This window comes from Oryza glaberrima, chromosome 12, assembly GCF_000147395.1.
Source record: "Oryza glaberrima chromosome 12, OglaRS2, whole genome shotgun sequence".
In the NCBI taxonomy this organism is placed as follows: Eukaryota; Viridiplantae; Streptophyta; class Magnoliopsida; order Poales; family Poaceae; genus Oryza; species Oryza glaberrima.
Window position 1 is genome coordinate 19,208,934 of NC_068337.1, and position 12,542 is coordinate 19,221,475.

General features: G+C 39.9%; 1 protein-coding gene and 1 long non-coding RNA gene across 4 annotated transcripts; both read left to right on the top strand.

Moving 5' to 3' along the window:
* Window positions 1–4,656: 4,656 nt before the first annotated feature.
* LOC127758224 (E3 ubiquitin-protein ligase MIEL1-like) lies at window positions 4,657–8,236 on the top strand. The gene is made up of 12 exons (XM_052283850.1): window positions 4,657–4,861; window positions 5,101–5,188; window positions 5,788–5,832; window positions 5,927–5,959; window positions 6,052–6,129; window positions 6,219–6,262; window positions 6,338–6,378; window positions 6,669–6,751; window positions 6,828–6,919; window positions 7,035–7,104; window positions 7,400–7,438; window positions 7,711–8,236. The coding sequence occupies exons 1-12, from the start codon at window positions 4,767–4,769 to the stop codon at window positions 7,879–7,881; spliced, it is 879 nt and encodes a 292-aa protein (XP_052139810.1). The 5' UTR covers window positions 4,657–4,766; the 3' UTR covers window positions 7,882–8,236.
* Window positions 8,237–8,691: 455 nt separating this feature from the next.
* Window positions 8,692–11,934, top strand: LOC127757696 (uncharacterized). 3 transcript variants are annotated; one of them, XR_008013512.1, is made up of 4 exons: window positions 8,692–9,136; window positions 9,467–9,674; window positions 9,749–10,138; window positions 10,853–11,934. It is a non-coding gene; the product is annotated as an uncharacterized LOC127757696 (long non-coding RNA). The 3 variants fall into 3 exon arrangements; XR_008013511.1 differs by having other exon boundaries at window positions 9,749–11,934; XR_008013513.1 differs by having other exon boundaries at window positions 10,007–11,934.
* The last annotated feature ends 608 nt before the right edge of the window (window positions 11,935–12,542 follow it).

A 12,542-nucleotide genomic window follows, 5' to 3' on the forward strand; every position in this document is an offset into this window, starting at 1 on the left:
GAGGGAGTAGTATTTTGAGACGCAGCCATGCCTGCCCAGCCCAATGTTACAGCCATCCCTCGGCGGTTCGTTGCGCAAAGACGAGATGAAGACCACGGGCGAAGTATAAAGACAGACAAACAAAGAATAAAGGTTGACAAAACAACCACGAATCAAAGACAGAATAAAGGTTGACAAGCTCAAAAAAAGAATAAAGGTTGACAACGTGGCTTCATCCTTACATCGAAACAAAGGATTTGTGGACAGATTCGATATGATTAAAATTCCATAGAAAATTTTTTGTATTTGACTTTTTGAATTCGTAAGGAATGACTCGACGTAAATAAATTTTGGAGAAAAATTAGTAAGAGCTTTGATCTGTTTGAAAATTTCCAATTTCCTTTGAGTACATCTATTTCATTTGATCCCTATGTTCTACCCGTGGTTTATTCAAATGACCATTCCTTTATTTTTTTTTAACTTTCATTACTGTTGAAATCTTGTTTTTTTTTCTTCTCATTTCTGTGATTCAGCCCTTGTATTTAAAACTCCATGCTATCTTAAAATTATGATACTGTGAACATAATTGAACACCAAAAATGATGTAGTAAGAATGATTGGCGATTAAAAATTTAAACAAGAGAGTCAACGCAATCACCATCGGGTATTATACACAATGTTCTAAATCTTTGGCTATAGCCGGAGATAGCGGATTGGGAGGGAAACAACTAGGATATTTCAATTTTAACGCTATGATTTATCGGCCGCTAATAGCAGCACTTAGCCGGAGATAGCCGCTAAATTAGTCAAATATAGCTGCACTTAGTTGTGGCTAAAAAACTAGAAAGCAAAACTGAAAATGGGCTTTTGACGTATGTGGCCCACGAAGTTTGGCCCAACAACGAACCCTAATCCTCCAGTTGGCTCCTATCCTCTCCCGCTCATGCTCTGTGAGGCATCTTGCGGCGGCAATAGCGGTGGCGGCGGCAGCTCCTCACCCAAGCAGCGGCGGTGGCTGCTGCTTCTCCTGGTGGCGGTGGCTCCTCCCCCAAGCAGTGACGGCAGCTGCTGCTTCTCCCGGCGACGACGACTGTTATTTCTCCCAGGAATGGCGGCTGCTTCTCCCTGCGGCGGGTGCTGCTTCTCCCGGCAACGACTACTGCCTCTTCCCAACAACAAATGGACACCATTCCTCACCGTCCCTTTCACCAATCGTCCTTTATGTGCAATCAAGTAAGTGATATCTGATATGTCGATTTTTAGTCGAAATTCTATCAAAATTTTGATTTTTTTTCCTAATATTTTCAAAAACCACTAAATGTCTTAGTTGCAGCTATAGCCCGCTATAGCTGCTGGAGAGCTCAACCGCTAAAAGGCTTTGCTGGAGATTTAGAACCTTGATTACACACAAGTTATTATTAAAGATTGTCAACTTGATTATATAAATGGACTCAACAAGCAGTAGCTTACAACTAAGTTATCTACTGTAGTAATGACTAATTATTCTTTTAGTCATAGTGATGTATTTATTAACAGCGATGTACATATGATGACTTTATAATCTTAAAAATATGCTGGTTCAATTGAAAGTGTTCACAGTATACATGTATGTATTTATAAGGATGCAAGTGTGTGCGTGTATATAAGAACGTTTGTGTTTATACCGTGTTCATAATTCCTTTAGAACGAGAACAAATAACTCACTACACTACAAACTACTACTCTCTCCGTCACATGAAATAGAACCGTGTTCATAATTCCTTTAGAACGAGAACAAATAACTCACTACACTACAAACTACTACTCTCTCCGTCACATGAAATAGTAGTTTAGGATCAGATGAGATAATTTTATAGTACAATAAATTTGGACAAAACTTAGAACGGATGAGATATTTTATGATCAAATGAATTTATTTATTATACTATAAAATATTCTATCCGATTTTAAATTATTGTATTGTGAGGTAGAGACGAGTGTATTGCGGAAGCCAGGTTGGGCGAGAGAATCAATCAAGCGGTGGAATAAAAAAGAAGAGCACTGTAGCACCACTGCATGAGCTGGCGGCGGAGGAGGAGACCAAGCCCTTGTTTAGTTCCAAACTTTTTCTTGAAACTTTCAATTTTTCTATCACATCAAAACTTTCCTATACATAAACTTTCAACTTTTCCATCACATCGTTCTAATTTTAATCAAACTTCTAATTTTAGCGTCAACTAAACACACTTTAGAGAAGAGAAGAAGAGATGCAATGCATCCGGCAGCGGCTGATGGAACGATCCGCCTCAGCTGGCGTGCCGGTGGCGCTTTCGTGCGGCCCATGCCGTCGATCGTGCGCATCTCATCTCACGGTCTCTCGTCCTCTTTCTTTCCGTTTCCGTTGTCAGTTGTCACCCAAACCTGTCTCTTCCAGAGTTTCCAGTAGGATTTGCCTGGCTTTTGAGTTCTGACCGGAGATGAGAAAGATAGCCTCCTGGTTGGCACACTGTCGATCACTGGCACCCAGCACTGTTCTCTGACCACCTGAAGTTTTTTTTTGTTACTGTGTGCCGCTCATTGTACATATCCCTCCTCCAAAAAAACAACGTTGCCAATAGTTTATTTTTTAAAGTTGATTCTGGATTTCTTCGTCGTAGTTGGTTTCTCAGGATTTACTTTAAAATCGCTAGGAACATATATATTAAAAAGTTTGCCTATAAATTATTTTTTAGCTGTGTCCCGCTTATAATAAATATAATCGAAACGGAAAGACTGGCAAGTGATTAATAGAAATAAAAATTGTTGCAAGGGCATGCTGTTGTAGCACGTTTTCTGCATAGAAGCGATTGAAATTCTACGGAGATAATACGTTTCTTTCAAAGTATTTTCCATGTACACAACCTTAGATAACATCCAGAATCTATTATCTATATGTAAATAACAATACATTTGACCTCCATGCGTGCGTTGCAACAGGATTTCAATTAAAAATAATAATTATTAAGTCATTATTACCATCATTTTCTATATATATCGGCTCCCATCGGATGGCCTAATCAGCCAAAGAAAAAACCAAATTTTAAATTTTTAAAGTTAATTTTGAGGTTAATTTTGAGATATTTTTAACGTAATTTCTTTAGCATTGGCTTTTAAGTCATTAAGAACACATCTATAAAAAAATATCTATAAATTTATTTTTATTCCCTAATAAACTGTTTTGGCTTACTGGGAAAAACCAAACGATGGGGACCATATCATCTCTTAATTGTTGCATGTACTAACATACGAACCATTTAGCCTCACAATGTCCATTTATTACCTTCTCATAAATAATTGGTACGAGACGGTTAACATGTGATTTCTCCTTGAAAAATGTAGAGAGTTGATGATGGTGGTGTGACAGAACCAACACTATCACTACTATTTTTGAAACGAGTATAGATACGCAAAGACTGAAATACTCTTTAGGCTACGTTCTTTTGTGTATTTTCTAAAGAGTATTTCAGTCTGCACGAAAAACGGACAGAGTGATAGATTAACACGTGATTAATTAAGTATTAGCAATAAAAAATTTAAAAAATGGATTAATATGTTTTTAAAGCAACTTTCCAACGTTAACTTTTTGCAAAAACACGTACCGTTTAGCAATTTAAAAAACGTGCACGCGGAAAATGAGAGAAATGAGTTGGGAGCTCCTGGGACAGAACACAACCTTAGTCCTGTATATATTGTGGTCATATCCTGTAACATTATGACACCATAATACTTATCATTTCTATCATTTCACAGTGAATAACATAAAAGACATTCTTTATGATCACAACCCACAACCTTAGCTGCATCAAATAAGCACATCTAGCTGTAAACACGACTAGTCTCGTTTACACTGTTCTAAATATCTTTGAGAGTTTTTTTTTTTTGGGAAACCAATGATTTATATGAGAGGTTGCCTTCATTTACAAAGGGTGTGTTCGGCTGCCATTTTTAAATTTTTCTCCGGCTACAGCTGTGGCCAGTAGCCATGGCCGAACACAACCAAAACCTCCTTATCCATGTCAAAACCATGATCTTAACCGGATGATTAAGGGGCTGTTTAAAATAAACCTTATTAAAATTTTGATAGTTTTGTCAAGTTTTAACAGGTATTTTTTTATTTACTAAAATTTAGTAAAAAACTAAATGTATACATATATTTAACAACTTTATAAAAAAACTGATATAGTTCGAAATAGCACCAATCCAAAGAACCCCTAACTATCCCTCAAATTTCATTCCTTTTCTTTTCCTCCCCGTTGATGAGATTGAGACCCTATTTAGATGAGACTAAAACTTTTAAGTCCCTATCACATCGGATATTTAAACACTAATTATAAATATTAAATGTAGACTATTAATAAAACCCATCCATAATCTTGGACTAATTCGAGAGACAAATCTATTGAGCCTAATTAATCCATGATTAGCCTATGTGATGCTACAGTAAACATTATCTAATTATGGATTAATTATGCTTAAAAAATTTGTCTCGCAAATTAGCTTTCATTTATGTAATTAGTTTTGTAAGTAGTCTATATATTTATGTAATTAGCTTTTATTGCACAGTTAGCAATTAATGCAAAGTGGGCCCAGCCCGGCAGCCCGCAACCCGATAACGCCCTCTCATCTTCTGCACCAATAAAAGCGTGAGTGGCCTAGCCCGGCTAAGTATCGCAGGGATTTTTTACCACTAGCCCCCTCCGCTTTCTCCTTTTTACATCCAAACCCCTCTTCCACTCCCCTCGCCGCCGCCGCCGCCGCCGTCGGGGAGGATGGGTGGGGCGCACTTCCCCGGTGAGGGCGAGGTGGTGGCCGGGGAGGGCGACGCCGTCGTCCCCCTCCGCGACGTGGGCAAGATGGAGCACGGGTGAGATTTCGCGGGGACCTCCTCCTCTTTTTTCCCCTCTTCCCCACGGGTTCTTGATTTGTTCTTTCGCGGTGAGGTGTGGGATGATTTTGTTCTTCGTAGCTGTGCTGTTTCCGCTCGCTAGCTGTTTCAATTTTTGTTTCGCTTGTTCTGCTGGATTTGCTGATCTATGCTTTTGCTTTTTGGTTGCTGAATTTCACTGAGTAAATCTGCCCCCCGCCATCTTTTGCTGTGTGCAGGTGCGAGCATTACAGGAGGAGATGCAAGATCGTGGCGCCCTGCTGCGGCGAGGTGTTCGCTTGCCGCCATTGCCACAACGATGCCACGGTAACCATGCTCTGCTGCTGCGGTTGTTTATCTTGTTCATGTAGAAGGGGATTTCCATGGGATGCCAAGTGATTAGTATTTAGTTAGTGCACTGCCATGCTATCTACTAGTAGTATTATTTGGTAGTTCTTGCCTGGTTGGATATGGAACTAGATCCCCCAATCATTCAAACATCAAGTCTTGAATGGCAAGCTGACAAGTTTGAGCTGATTCCTTCATATGGAATTGGTATTTTAGTTCCTATAAATGCGCTAGTTTTAGTACTTGACTCCTTTTCCCAGTTTAGCCTTTTGAACAACTTTTCTTGTTTGAACATATGCATGAAAAGAAAGTTGGTGGTATAGAGACCAATGAAATGCAAGTCGCAGGGTGTTGAGTCAATCAGGGTAGAACATAAAAAAAGACTTAACTTGTCAATAGTTACTTCCAACATGGAGCTTACTTCAAAATTATTTGAGAATAAGGGCACATAATGGACTTCTGTAATCCCTTGCAGAAGTTAAAAAGAGAAACTAAAGAGCAAAACTGTTTTAACTGCATATATGTGCATCTGTTGAGTTTAACTAGGTTTGATGGTATTGATATTGTTCTCATTGTAGGCTTCAGGTGATCGGCATACCATTTGCCGCCAGGATGTTGAAAAAGTACACCTCTCATGTCCTTTCTAGTTTGGTTTGTACAATTGATACTTTATTAGGTTCAGAAATTCCATAAGGTTGACTTTATTCTTTCCTGCAGGTAGTATGTCTACTCTGTGATACTGAACAGCCGGTACGACTTAATTGCTAGAAGATACTGTTTACAATACCAGTGTCATGCGATGAGACCATTTATACATACACTGACTTTATTTTGTTTTTCAGGTGTCACAAGTGTGCATAAACTGTGGGGTCAATATGGGAGAGTACTTTTGTGATGTATGCAAGTTTTATGATGATGATGTAGGTTCTTAAATTTATTTTCTGTGGTTATATGCTTTTTGGGTGGTTCTTATCCGTTCTCAACTGATGCATTCGTCTTTTTGCTACAGACAGATAAAGGGCAGTTTCATTGCTACGATTGTGGCATATGCAGGTGAGCATGAAACAATAGCTCAGCAATTATCTTGTGAATCATAGTTCTAATTCTGTATCCGCTCTAATCAACCAGGGTTGGTGGCAAGGAAAACTACTTCCACTGCGCAAAGTGCGGTATGCTTTGTCTGCGCTAATTTGATCACTTTGAGATAAATCTTTCCAATTTGTGTTGATCATTTTTAACTAACAAGTGCGGTATGTAGATCATGTCAATATGCCATAAATGCAATCATAGTCTATTTAGGTGATACTGAATTTGGTAATTAAAAAAATTGTTGCCCAGATGACTTATTTTATTGCATAGCTTTCTAGTTTCTATCCTAAAAATGTCAATATGATGACTTATTTTTTTCTGGTAATGGTTATATGTAGTATCTATTAATTAATTTTGCTGCAACACATAGGGTCTTGTTATGCTGTTGCTCTGCGTGATAACCATCAGTGTGTGGAGAACTCAATGAGGCAGAATTGCCCAATTTGTTATGAGGTAACTTTGAGAACTTGCACTCTTTCCTTCCTGGTTAGCAACTTAGCAAGATGATTAAACTGAACTTCCTGTGCAGTATCTATTTGATTCATTAAAAGGAACACGAGTTCTCGACTGTGGACACACGATGCACATGGAATGCTTTTCTGAGATGGTGGAACATAACAAGTAAATCCCTCCATTTGTTGCCATTATTCATTTGCTTAATACTTCTCTGACACTGTAACCAGTTCTTGCCTTTTTTTGGAGACTTAACTAGTTCCTGGCTATTTGGATTATACAGATACACCTGTCCAATATGCTCCAAGACAGCTCTTGATATGACACATCACTGGGCATTGTTAGATCAAGAGGTATATATTTCTTTTCTACAGATTATAAGTGTCACGGTCAAACAAACTCGGCATATTCACACTGCAATGAAAGAAATAAGCTGAAACATTATTAGAACAAAACTAGTTGATGATCCTCCTGCCCGTAAATCAGGAAATGTGTTCCATTGGAGATGAGTTGTGTCCAGTAAAACTAGTCAGGCATATTGGCACTCCTGAAGCATCTATCATACACTTTATGATGATTTGATTTGAACATTTTAGATGTGCTTTGGTGCTTTCTTAAATAATAACAAGATGATGTGTTCTTTTGTAGATTGAAGCAACAATCATGCCTCCCGTGTACCGTTACAAGGTATTATTTTTTCTGATTTAGCTACACAGTTCACCTTGCTTTCATTGCCAAACTGAAGGTTATGCTTTGCTAAGAAATTCAGAAGTCAGAGCTCACCTTGAAACCTTTTTCTGCTGCCTACTTTTTTGATAAATCATCCATTTCAATAAAATATGCAGCAAAAGCAGGAACCTTCATTATTATATATACCGTTGACGATCACTATCATGCAAATCACACACAATACCCAGATTTAGGCTAACAAGGTGTTCTTTCCTCGTAAAAATTACTAGGTTTGGGTGCTCTGTAATGACTGCAACAAGGTCTCAGAAGTGGACTTCCATGTGATTGGCCACAAGTGCAGCCACTGCAACTCGTACAATACTCGATCGACATCACGGCCTGCGGATTTATCAGGAAGCAGTTCTCCCTCGACGTCAGATTCGTCCGAAAACAATCTGTAGATAACATGCCATGTTGGTGCCCAACAAGATCTACAGTTTAGACGATCAAGTCCCAGATTCATACATATACAAGTAGTAGAAGGAACATTGTTTTGCGGCTAGCCTATCCAAGTGCCTACCCAATTCTTCAAGATTCAATTGATTCCTTGAATCTTCATGTGTTGGAACTGCTACTAGACAAAAGCTATTGTGATGATACCATATGTTGTGTTGAATCTTTAATCACAGCCATGGCTGTTATCAGTGTGGGTGAAAGTGAAACCCATCATGTTATCCAGGAGCTGAATGTTGATGATTGCAATCCATGGAAAATGGGTATGCGTACTCTACTTGTTGATGATTGTATGTTGGTTCAGATTTGTCTTCGTTTTACAGTAAGTAGGCAAACTTATCAACTGAAGATTCAATAAGCTAATAATCATTTTAATTAGCCTTTGGAAGACAATATATTAAGTCACATATTCAATAGGTTGTTCATCTCTTAACAAGTAGGACAAGACCGCGCTGACTTAGCCGCCATGTAGGATAAAACCGGGGTTAAAACCACCGAAAGATCTACAGTGAATGGTTTTGTGGTTTGGGGACGATTGTGTAACTCGATGACAAGTTGAGGGACCTTCAGTATACCTTTTCCGTTGGCCGACAAATCGGGCTTCAAATTTTAGTGGGCCTAATTTAGTAGGCCCAAATGGACCGAATTCCATATTTTACTGGGCCGAAATGTACCGGGCTAATTAGCCACGTATTGAGTCTCATTTAACGGTTTTACCCTTCTTCTTTTTTTTTTTTTTTTTCTGAAGCACACGATTTCAATCGAAGAACCCGCGGCCCGCTCGCCGCCGGCCGCCCGCCGCCGGAGCTCCGGCGCCATCCGTCCATCGGCATTGTTGCACAGAACTCCTCCTTCGGCCGGCCGCCATGGAGCTAGACCTCCGGCTTCGCCGAGCTCCCCATCGTGCGGGCGCTGCATGCTGCAGCTTCGATCGGGTCGGGTGGCGCGCGGCGAGAAGAAGGGAGCGAGCGGCGACGCGATCGATCTACAGGAGGATCAAGGACAGCCTCGACGCGGCAATCCGAGATCGCCGTCTCCTACATTAACCAATGATTTTGTGCTATGTTTTTGTCTTGCAGCCGAGAGAGCCGGCGCATTGGGAGGAGATTCAAGGTGTTCGACGATTTGCTCAAGAGGGCATCGGGTGCAGGGATTTTATTCTGTTCGACATGATTTTGGGCTGGCCATGGGAGAATACTGCAGGTGACCATCCTGCTTCCTGCTTCAGTAGGCAATTCACATGAACAGCTTGAACACTGAGCATCAGAAATACACATGTAAATGTTTGCCATAATCCATTTCTTGCATCCACCAATGGACTTAGCAAGTTAGCATCATGCTACACACTTGACAGAAGTGTATTGAATCCATGCCATGACCAAGATTGTTACTATACTATACAACAAATCCAAAGTTACTGATTCCCCTTTCTGCTAGTGTGTTCAGGTTTAGTTTTCATGAGATGGACTGCTGTACTGAAGAACCTAGAGTTAATCTTCCATTGTGTTTCTTATGTTTTACGTGCTGCTAAAGGAGTGGCATACGGAAGAGATCAAGAAGCACGGGAGACCATTCTCGAGCGTGATGACGCGACACACTGCGTTACACGTTGATTCCAGAGGATCCTCTGAAGGCGTGGGTGCACCACTGCTTTGACATACAGCAACGCGGTTGATGCTGAGTGGTACCATCATCCTGTTAAGGCATCTGTGTATGCAGTTCGTCATCGAATCAATCCAAGGTACCCATCATCCTCCTCCTTTCAGCGTCAACGATCGTACAATCTAGTATGGTGAATTGGTTCTCTGTACACAGCTCTAGTGGCACCATACTGATGATAATGGTGTGCATGTATGAAGCCATTTGGAAGCCAAGGGGATGTATCATCTCTGACATTTGGGGCCTCTGATCAAGTACAAATCCTGTGGGGGAGAGACTTCATAATGGTCACTCTGTTAGTACCATGGATTTGAAAGATTTAGATGCTCCAGTTTCAGTTTGGGATTACATATGCATATATTTGATAGATATTTTCCATATGCTCTATGCCTTTCATCTTATCCTTTGTTGCAGACGTGCATGCATCCTTTCGTGTCAGCTATGCGTTTGAAGATTGAGAAATGCTTGCTATCCTTTGAACAAATTGTGGTTCTGAAATACCATGGCTCTTTCTCCGAAAACATTACGCGTCTTGGAAGAACAAAAGTAAGAAAGCATCCAAATTAGTACATCACGTCAAAAGAGGATTCGTTGGAGGTGAAGATGAGAGATGATGATAGAGCCATAGGCATTATATTCATCTAGGCTGGATAGGATCATTGACATCAAATGCATCATGTTCAAATTGGAGTGTAAATCATTAAAATGGATATGTGATATGTTAGGATCCGAGACTGCCAAATTGCTGAAGCTAGCCTGGTTTAGGTTTCAGGTAAGGTGGCTCATGCTCATGCCTATCATAAAAATAGAGATTGTTAGGTCTCCCACTTGCACAAATAGCATGGCGCAGGCCAAGGCATAAGTTCCTCTAAGGTGTCGGCACATCATGGACTGACTTTAAGGCATATTGCTGCAATGTATGTTAGGTCTTGTGTTGCACATGTTAAAGAATCATGGGTACAGTGTTGGAATGCAATCACAAGCACAGTGCTGAAATGCATTCTCACACAGCCGCAAGCCCGCAATACTATGGCAGATAATGAAAATACAAAGGTAAAAAATAAATAGCAAATTAGTAATACTAGCTACATCTACTACAATTTGAGCCCCAGTTGTACAAAATGCAGTGGCTTGAACCTATGATGAATTAATTAAGCTATGGTTGTTGTCACACATGTAAACCTCAGAATTTTATTCTGCTGCAATGAGGTGCCACGAGTTTCGTTATGAGGGGCTAAATCTTACATTCTCTTCTTGCAGGAGCCAAAGAGTACTGAATACCCCTTGAGAATGTGAGGAGTCAAGGGCTGATCAAACACCAAAGAGAACAATAAGATTCTGGTCTCTGGAGCAGTGGAGATTGCTCTACAGAACACTAGCTTTTTCTCTCCTCTACATCTTGTTTTACCAGGTGAGAGCTGTCAATGCAGATATAGAGGATAAGGATATCATTCTCTTGTCCTGCTGGATGTTTGCGTCATGCACTAAAATATGAGAGAAGGAAAATAAAATGTCAGATAATATCGTACTTTCTGCTGATGCCTTCAGCATCATACAGGTAGCAACAATGACATAGCATCTTTTGCTATCTCTCTCTCTCTAACCTTGTCAGCTTTAGCCCGTGGAGAGGTTTTGCAGGAAGAATTCAGCGAGGATATTGAAAAGCAAAGATTGCACCGTCGGATTTCGGCATCGCGACGCCTCATATCTGATAAGGTCAGGCCGATGATGATGTGGTTTGCAAAGCAGAGGCAGCCAAATCTTGAGAGAAAAGAAGCAGGCAAGTTGGACAGATTCCATTCCATGCCACCGATAAGGTAGAGAGCGAGCTGTGCAAATGGATGCTATTCTGAACCTGAGGGCACTGATCCCTGGTTACTTCGAAAGCTACTCGATCAGCTGGCCGGAATCAGTTCCATGTGTCGCAAGATGGAGCGTGGCGGCCGTACCGTCTTGGTATTCGCCGTCGTTTTCGACACCGTTCTTGTCGTCGATCGCCGACAATTTCTCTGTAGAAATGTGCTTGGAGGAGGAGTAGCTAAGCTGGCACCATGGTATTTAATTTTCATGCTGAAGTCGGCATGCACCGTATCACCAAATTTGCAATATCTATGACTTTCAGTCATCCAGCGCATGCATTGCAAGGTTTGCGATTCCATATCTTTGTCACTGTAGACATACATTTGTACAGTACTCACCCTGCTTGACTGAATTTGTGACGGACTGTATCTTGTATGATGATTTATGTTACAGCTTCTCTACTAGGCTTTCTGCTTGTAGAATAGCATGCCATTGGTGCGCTATTGTAATTGGTCAAAGGATGGCAGTTTATTTTCCAATAATCAGGCAACGCTGAAAACAACCCTGTTTGCCACATTGGCTACATATGCATATAATAGATGAAAAAATGTTAGGATTTGAAATGTGAAAAATCATATTAGTAGTTTTTTCATGAAAAACTCTTTCATGTAGTTATATTCTTAATATTTTTATAAATATATAATTTGAGAAAGTAATGATAAAACATTTGCATAGAGATTGTGTCAATATCCAAAACATCATCCTTTTGAGATTTGATAAGAGAGGTAGTACTTTCTCTAGTTACAAAAGCAGGTACTCTATAATTATAAATGCTTTCATTTTGGGACGGAGGGAGTATTTTTGGATTTGTAAAATGCAATTTTGACCATTATTCTCTATTGCAAAATTTTTGAAAATCCTATAATGTGATAGTATTATGAAAGTACTTTTTGAGGAAAATCTACATTTATAGTTTACATACATCTAATAGAAATATTTAAGAAATATATTACTATTCAAATATTTTAAAGTCTGACTCGAAACATATCAAAAACCATGAGTAAGCATTCGGTCAAACTGAACAATTCGGTTCGGTATTTTAGTCTTTTAAATTTTCGGCCACCTAAAACTAAAAACCGATTTGCATGGC

Bases quoted from the DNA above. Each gene is read 5' to 3' on its own strand.
- LOC127758224 (XM_052283850.1), top strand. From the start codon at position 4,767: ATGGGTGGGGCGCACTTCCCCGGTGAGGGCGAGGTGGTGGCCGGGGAG. The intron at 5,960-6,051 runs GTACGACTTAAT...TTTGTTTTTCAG, and splicing joins TCTGTGATACTGAACAGCCG to GTGTCACAAGTGTGCATAAA. The intron at 6,920-7,034 runs GTAAATCCCTCC...TGGATTATACAG, and splicing joins GAGATGGTGGAACATAACAA to ATACACCTGTCCAATATGCT.